The sequence below is a fragment of the Trypanosoma rangeli genome (assembly GCF_003719475.1).
Source record: "Trypanosoma rangeli strain AM80 chromosome Unknown Tra_15.4_contig_00596, whole genome shotgun sequence".
NCBI classification, from domain to species: Eukaryota; Euglenozoa; class Kinetoplastea; order Trypanosomatida; family Trypanosomatidae; genus Trypanosoma; species Trypanosoma rangeli.
In genome coordinates, this window is record NW_021706341.1 from 1 (window position 1) to 7,304 (window position 7,304).

General features: G+C 58.7%; 7 protein-coding genes across 7 annotated transcripts, besides 2 other annotated features; 5 read left to right on the forward strand and 2 right to left on the reverse strand.

The window, feature by feature from the left end:
* On the forward strand, positions 1-478 carry TraAM80_09496 (uncharacterized protein; the record flags this gene model as incomplete). Its single annotated transcript, XM_029386175.1, has 1 exon — positions 1-478. A coding segment is annotated over one exon (478 nt), but the record flags the coding sequence as incomplete, so codon positions are not given.
* On the forward strand, positions 475-1,053 carry TraAM80_09497 (surface protease GP63; the record flags this gene model as incomplete). The annotated part of the gene is made up of 1 exon (XM_029386176.1): positions 475-1,053. One exon carries the CDS (start codon positions 475-477, stop codon positions 1,051-1,053), a length of 579 nt encoding a protein of 192 aa, XP_029233972.1.
* Positions 1,054-2,787: 1,734 nt separating this feature from the next.
* TraAM80_09498 (surface protease GP63) lies at positions 2,788-4,470 on the forward strand (the record flags this gene model as incomplete). Its single annotated transcript, XM_029386177.1, has 1 exon — positions 2,788-4,470. One exon carries the CDS (start codon positions 2,788-2,790, stop codon positions 4,468-4,470), a length of 1,683 nt encoding a protein of 560 aa, XP_029233973.1.
* Positions 4,471-5,101: 631 nt separating this feature from the next.
* Positions 5,102-5,136: a microsatellite.
* Positions 5,137-5,445: 309 nt separating this feature from the next.
* Positions 5,446-5,485: a microsatellite.
* A 31-nt stretch (positions 5,486-5,516) lies between these two features.
* Positions 5,517-5,966, reverse strand: TraAM80_09499 (uncharacterized protein; the record flags this gene model as incomplete). Its single annotated transcript, XM_029386178.1, has 1 exon — positions 5,517-5,966. One exon carries the CDS (start codon positions 5,964-5,966, stop codon positions 5,517-5,519), a length of 450 nt encoding a protein of 149 aa, XP_029233974.1.
* A 29-nt stretch (positions 5,967-5,995) lies between these two features.
* On the forward strand, positions 5,996-6,334 carry TraAM80_09500 (putative small GTP-binding protein Rab7; the record flags this gene model as incomplete). Its single annotated transcript, XM_029386179.1, has 1 exon — positions 5,996-6,334. One exon carries the CDS (start codon positions 5,996-5,998, stop codon positions 6,332-6,334), a length of 339 nt encoding a protein of 112 aa, XP_029233975.1.
* Positions 6,335-6,422: 88 nt separating this feature from the next.
* TraAM80_09501 (uncharacterized protein) lies at positions 6,423-6,836 on the forward strand (the record flags this gene model as incomplete). The annotated part of the gene is made up of 1 exon (XM_029386180.1): positions 6,423-6,836. One exon carries the CDS (start codon positions 6,423-6,425, stop codon positions 6,834-6,836), a length of 414 nt encoding a protein of 137 aa, XP_029233976.1.
* Positions 6,837-6,934: 98 nt separating this feature from the next.
* On the reverse strand, positions 6,935-7,304 carry TraAM80_09502 (uncharacterized protein; the record flags this gene model as incomplete). The annotated part of the gene is made up of 1 exon (XM_029386181.1): positions 6,935-7,304. A coding segment is annotated over one exon (370 nt), but the record flags the coding sequence as incomplete, so codon positions are not given.

A 7,304-nucleotide genomic window follows, 5' to 3' on the forward strand; every position in this document is an offset into this window, starting at 1 on the left:
GCCCACCACCACCCCTTTGCGGACATATATATCTGCATGTGTGCACCGCTTCCTGGTTCGTGTTGGGGCGTTTTTGCGACCGTCGTTGGCCATGCCGCGTCTTGTGACGGACGCGTTCCACCACACAGAGTCTTCGACCTCTTGCTGGAGCTTACACGCAGCTATTATTTATTTATTTATTGTTCGGAAGGCCCGGCAGACAAGAGTGACAGCAATGCGCCCGTCCCTACTTGCTACGGTGCCCCTGTTGTTATTGCTGCTGCTGTGCTGCACCACGGGCCGCCTCACCGCCGCCAGGCACCGATGCATGTTCAATGAGATAATGGCGAGGAGCGACTCACGCCCAGCCAAGATGGTGCTGAAGTTACCCCCGAAAGGGCCAGAGTACCTGGCGAGCGTACACCGTCTCCACAGGAGCGGAGGGGACGGGGAAGTGGGAACCCATCCGCATCGTGGTGTTCAAGCTGGACCTGGATGACCCAAGCAAGTACTAGACTCAAGAAGGAGAGCAGCGTCCGACGTTTCAGGGCTACGCTGGCGAGTGCCGGGACGACGACGTCCTTACCAGTCGGAAAAAGGCTGAGCTGCCCCAAACTGTCCTCCCAACAGTCTTCACGCGCTCCACGAGGCGGCGTTCCGAGTGCAGCGTGTGAAGACTCCGTTGGTTGTGCCCGAATACATCCGTCAGACGCAGTGCAGGCATTTCATCGTGCCTACGGAACACCACACGAAAGGAGTTCCGGGCGCAGACACAGTTGCTCTATTTGGCTGCTGGGCCGTCTGCAATCTTCGCCGTTCTATGCGTCACGGTCAACAAGAACGACCGTCGGCGCCATGAATTTTAATCTCTCTGGCGGGTTCCACCCGTGGTTCGCTGTCCGCGTCGCTGCACACGAACTCGTGCATGTGCTTGGGTTCGGCTACCAACAGATGGAGGTGAAGAGTGTGGTGCGCGCTCTCACCACTGGGGGGCTATGCGGCAAAGTTGGGGACGGTGATCTCCACGCTCACAAAGAAGAAGGCGCAGGAGCACTTAAACGGCAGCAGCCTTGAGGGCATGCCCCTGAGGGATGAATACGACGGTGTATCACGGCTACACTCACACTGGGATCGGTGGCACGCGAGGGACAAACTGATTGGCCCCACGGTTGCTACTGGTGCCGGCTTCTACACCGCGCTGACGATGGCTGCGCTTGAGGATATGGGCTTTTACAAGGCGAACTTCAGCATGGCGGAGCCAATGCGCTGGCGCAAAAACGCAGGATGCGAGTTCGTCAATGAAAATCAGTGCGGGCCGGACGACCACACCAAGTTTCCCGCAATGCTCTGCTAGAATAACTACAGTGACACCGTGTCGTACCGCACAGGCGACCGCGTTGGCTTGGGCCAATGCAGTTCTTCGTGGAACGACGAGTGCCTTTTCATTTGCTCGTCACCTTTTGGCTCATGCCGCAATGAGGAAAGCACAGCCCTGCACGGGAGCCGCCTGGACGCAGGCTCATGGTGTCTCGACGGGGAGTTGCTCAAGGTGAACGTGGAGACGTATGGCCCGGAGCCCAGGGTGGTTATCCTGTGGCCGCCGTCTGTGCGGAGGTGGCGTGTGCCAGGGGTTCGGTCAGGGTCCGTTACCTCGGCGACAGTGACTGGTACAACTGCCCTGAGGGCAGCTCTCTCTCACCTGCGGGCACTTCCGTTGACTTTGCGAGCGGCAAGATCAAGTGCCCCAACTAGGACGAAGTGTGCACCATCATTCCCGCCGGCAGGAGTCGTGTCACGCGCCACCCCAGCGACGATGACGAGTTGGGCACTGGGGACGATTACCCCTCACATGGACTGCACCGTGAGTCCCGACGTCGGCAAGGGCCTCGTGAACGCAGGCGCCCCGAGCTGACGCCCGAAGGAACTGAGCCGAAGACGAAGTGAGAAAGAAAAGGACCAACGAGGGTGGAGAGAAAAAAGTGAGCGCTAACGTGCCATTGCCTGGGGAGCACACGGGGATGGTGCTGCCGCCACTGATCTTCGCTCCTGTGCAGTGTTGTTACTTGCGGTGGCTGCAGGCATTGCGGCCCTGATGTCTCGCTAGGAAGCTTCCACGAGCACGGCGTGCACGAGGGTTTCGACGTGTCTCATGCGTTACAAAAGTCGAAGCCTTTGCTTTGTGCAGCATACACTTTGAGGGCGGAGAAGGGCGTGCACTTTTTTTTTTTTCAGGTGATGGACCCACCGCACGGGCGTCGCCTCATTCCCCGCTCGCGCGTCGTTGTTGGCAGTTGCAGTTAATACCTTGTGGATCAGCCGTGTTTTTTGTTTTAATATGTGTTTTTTTTCCTTGGGGGGGGGGAGGTTCTGTTCTTGTTTGTTGCTTGGTGAGGATTGGCGGCGGCACGGCAGAAGGGGTTCCTCTGCGGGGAAAAACGTGAATGGGGGGCGCGCCTCAGTTGGGTCCATCTCTTTGCTTTTTGTGTGTGTTTTGCTTCGGGGGGCGTGGGCATATAACGAGGGGATGCGTCCCCTGTGCGTGTGCGCCGCGGCCCTCCGCCCAATAAAAAGGGGAAATATATATTTGCGTGTGTGTGTGGAGGACGGGACGATTGCGCGGAACTGGAGGTGCGAAAGCCGTCGTCGTTTTGGCTCGCGGTCTCTTTTTTATAGTTCCCCTTCTGAAATTTTCATTTTTGCAACTGCACCCACCCTTCCCTTTTCCTTCTTCTGCTGCGGACAAGCTCTGTGCTACTAATACGGTTATTTGAAACAATCCAACACAAACACACACTCTCACCTCACGCCATGCACCGTCAACTTCACACCACGCCGTTTCTCTCACTGGCGGTGTCCCTACTGCTGTTAATGTACGGCGCCGGTGGGTGCCTCGCCGCCGCGCACCCCCGTGCCTTCGACGAGGTGTTGTGGGAGAGCGGCCGGCCGCCGACCGCGATGGTGCGTGAGCTGCCGCGCAAGGGGCAGGGTGCGACGCAGGCGTACACCGTCGCCACAAAGGCTGAGGACAACAGTGGCTGGGCTCCCATCCGCATCGCGGTGTCCACGGAGGATTTGAAGGACATCAATAAGTACTGCACCAAAGAAGGTGAAACAAAGCCGGACTTCAGGGGACAGAATTCATCGTGCAAGAAGGATGAGGTTTTGACCTCGGAGATGATAAAAACCCTGGTGGATGAGATTATTCCTGTGGCCGTCGGACTGCACGCGGAGCGTTTGCTCGTTCAGCGCGTGAAGACTCCGTTTGTTGTGCTCCCGTTCACAGAGAAGCAGGGGAACTGCCAATACTTCAAGGTCCCCGACGCGCATCAGAAGACGGGAGTGACGGACGCGGACTTGGTGCTCTATGTGGCTTCCAGGTCGAATTACGGGATGTGGGCTATCCCGTGTATGTTCGGGAAGGACGGTCGTCCGATTGCCGGTGCCCTGCATATTGTGCCTTTTCATGCGCTTCCCGTCATGCACTCTTCTCGCATCACTGCGCATACGATCGCCCATGCTCTTGGCTTCAGCATGGAAGAGATGAAGAAGCACGACATGCTGTTGAAAGTGACTGATATGCGCGGCGGCACCTCTCCCGTGACGGTGGTGAAGTCACCTGTGACTTTGAGAAAGGCGAAGCTGCACTACGGCTGCGACACCATCCCGGGCATGGAGCTGAACAATAATGATGGGGCATACTTTTGGTCGCTGCGCAATGCGAAGGACGAGTTGATGAGCCTGATTGGGGAAAGAGCCGCCGGCTACTACACTGCGCTGACGATGGCGGCGTTTGAGGACCTCGGCTACTACAAGGCCGTGTGGGGGATGGAGGAGCCGATGGCGTGGGGCAGAAACTCCGGCTGTAACTTCCTGGATAAGCCGTGCTCGGAGAAAACTCCCACCACGTACCCTGGCGTGTTCTGCGATAAAAAAGATGCGAAGTCGCTTCGCTGCACGTCCAACCGTCAAGCCATCGGGACATGTTCTGCCGATGTTTCTCAAGCCAGGAGTGGCGAAAAGGAAACCTGCAGTTTTATTTCCCCGGCTAGTGGTGAACCACACAAATCGTTTTGCACAGTGGAAGGGGACGGCACTCTACCAGGGTCCCTCCGTGGAAAGGGCTCGTGGTGCCTCGATGCAGAACCACCCACGGCCAAGAGTGACGATACCTCCATTGATAACTCCGCCGTCCACGCGGTGTGTGCGGTGGTGCAGTGCGAGGGGGGCAAGGTGAAAGTGAAATACCTCGGCGGGAGTGATTTTGAGCCGTGCCCGGAGGGGAAGTCTATCACGCCCAAATCAGAGCACTTCAAGGGCGGCAGAAAGATCAGGTGCCCAAGGTACGAGGAGGTGTGCACCATCGCCGCCGATGGCAGAAGCCTCATTAACCCAAAGAAAGGCGGTCACGATGGCTGTGCGGCTGTTTTTGTTCTCTACAGTCTTCTTCTCGCCGCGATCGCTGCCGTGGTGGCGGCGACGGTGCCGCTTTGAGCAGCAGCCGCAACGAGCACTTCCCGCGGCGGCAGGGCAATGATGCCGCGACGCTTTTCACAGAGCAGGCGTCTGCGGCGCGTAGAAATGCAAGATGATTGCTCTGCAACCGCCCTATCTCCACCACCCCTGGCCCCTCGTCGGAAAGTGGTTAAAACATGCGTCCCCCGTTGAGTGGCGCCGCAGGTGGTGAGGAGGAGAATCGTGCGGCGTTTGTTGGGTGCGGGCAAAAAAAAAATAATAAAGAATGATGGGGTCTGTTGTTTCTTATTCTTCTTTTTTGTTTGAAATATAATTCTATAACGGCGCTTATTTGTTTTTATACGCTTCCCCCTGGGAACAAAACGACAGCAAAACTGGGAAGTGCGTATATATATATATATAGTTTTCCCTGTTTTTGGCCACGTCTCAGACGGCGCGCCGTGGAGGAGGAGAGGGGCCGCACACTTTTGGTAGTGCACTGAGCTACCCCCCCCCCCCCTTTTTTTTTGTATTGGCTGTGCGCAGTGGGTCTGCATTTATCTTAACTTTCAGCGGACCAGGCGCTACAGCGGATGATAAACCTTTTTTTGTAGAGACGCGTGGACCAAACGGGCCACGCGATGGAGACGTGAAAGATTTGTTTTTGAGCTTTTGTTTTTGTTTTTGTTTTTGTTTTTGTTTTTGAGCTTTTTTTTTGTTTGGCTAACTGTATGTTGTTGTGAGGCCGCCCCGTGTTTGAGGAGAGCGAGTGCAGTATTTTTAAATTGTTTTTCTTTTCATTCCAGCCCCGGCCCCCACCACTCACACACGCAGGGGGCGCGGCGGTTGTGGCGCCCTGAACAAACTGCCACTCTTCGAGGCTCCCGCGGTCCCGGCAATCGAAAGATGTTTTTCTTAGTGCGTTTTTTTTTTTTTACGAGTGCGCGTGTGGCGGGCGGCCCCTGCGGTGCGTAGGGGCGCTGGGCGTGCGCAAGACTAGAAGCTGCGAGCTCCTTTTTTTTTTTTTTTTTTTTTGTTTTTTTTTTTTTTTTTTAGTTTCTTCGGGAGAAGGGGGAGGGATTCTCCTAGGCAGCACATTTGCCGTTCTTCTTCTTAGTGGCCGTTTGCCGGGGAGAGAGGGGGACACGGAGTACAAGTGCGGAGGGCCCACGGCTGCCGATGCGGGACTCCCGGCTGGCGCTTAAGCACCCTTCTCGCGCGGCCCTGTTTTGCCGCCCTGCGTTCGCGGCGCCGGTTGTGGGCGACGGCGGCAGAGAAGCGGCGCGGGGGACGAGGGGGGAAGCGCTCCCTGCGGGGACCGAGCCCCCAAGCACACGGTTAAGAGCCGTGTGATTTACCGACTGGGCCGCGGAGGGCATTCCGGCACCGGCCTTTGCGCGCCACCGCGCCCCACTCAGCTGTGCTGAATCTCGCTGGCGACACACATGCGTGAGGGAACCCCAGCTTTTCGGGCCCCTTCCGCGTGTGCCAGTCTCAGCCGCAACGGCTGCGCCGCCAGAAGTGACAGCAGCCATGGCGCATCGTATCGGCTCCGCGTGCCACTATGAAATCCAGCTTGTTTTGCCGCGTCGCGATGAGAGTGGCGAGGCGCCGCGGCGAACCAAAAATGCGCCAGCGGTTGCTTCTTGTCAGGGCGTTCTCGTGCTTGAGCATGCGTGTCTTGCTGGAGGTCTTGCTTGTGCCCGCCGAGCTTTACTTCATGCCGAGGGGCAGCGCGGTTTGGTACCAGTATGATATGGCTGAGCGCCAACAGGAGGAGATTCTTCTGAGGACTCCATTGGCGGGGGGCAGAGTTTCACGCGTTCGTTCTGCGGGCGCTTTCTTCAGCGGCAGAGGGGGCCCCCGCAAACGTTTAGGGCCGACTTTGGCGCCGCGTCTTTGACTGATGCTTCAGAGCGCGCTATTTCGCTGCATGCGCAGTACGGCTTTACGCAGCTTCTGGACTTCGTTCGCTAGAAGGAGATGGTGCGATGCCACGGGCCCTCCCCCTTTTCCGTCGCCGCCCGCACCCTCTTTTCTGGCGTGCTGGAAAGCGCTACCACTGGCTTTCCACAGGCGTCGGGAAAAAACTTTTGGTGAGACACCTTGTTGGGTCGCAGGAGGGTGGAAGGAGACTGCTGCCAAGGGCAGGGTTCGTGCACCAGGAGGAGGCGACCTGCCTGGTGGGCGGTGCGACGGCGGGCCAGGCGAACTGCGCTTTGAGGACCTGCGGTGGTTTATTTGACCCAACCGCCTCGCGGTCGGTCTCTGTTGCGGCCTGCGCCGCAAAGCCACCCCTGCGGAGGCGGCGGGTGCGATGCTGGGGGGGAGGTCGAGGGCACCCTTGGGCTGCGGTCCGTCGTGGTGTGCGTTATCCTGCGCCCCGCCGAGCCCGCGACGCGTGAGGCGAGCGCGTCCGCAGCGCCGCCAGCATCGCGCGGCTGCTTAATGGCGGTGTGGGTGGGGTGTTCTGGCCCTTGGTTGCGGGGGTTGCACGTCTTGCTCAGGCAAGGGCCGGGTCGCCGCCCCACCCGAGCGGGCGGCTTCGGCTTGTCAGCGTTTCGGCACTGCGGTATTGCTCGCCCCTGTCGAGGCGGCAGTGTGTCCATTCCCACCTGCGGGGGGCTGTGGATGGCGGTAGGAATGGAGCTGGCGGTGTTTCCGGCGTGGGGTTGGAGAAGCTGCCCTGCGCAGGGGCCGAGGCGACTGCAGTGGGTTGGGGTCGCGATACTCCACCTGGATCCCGCGGTGAGATCAGTGCGCGACGGCGCAGTGTGAGGGGCTTCCAGGTGGCCAACGCCGGCGGCTGCACAGGATTGGTCGGCGGACGCTGCGGCTCGGCGCCCAACACCATTGCCGTGTCACTCCCAATT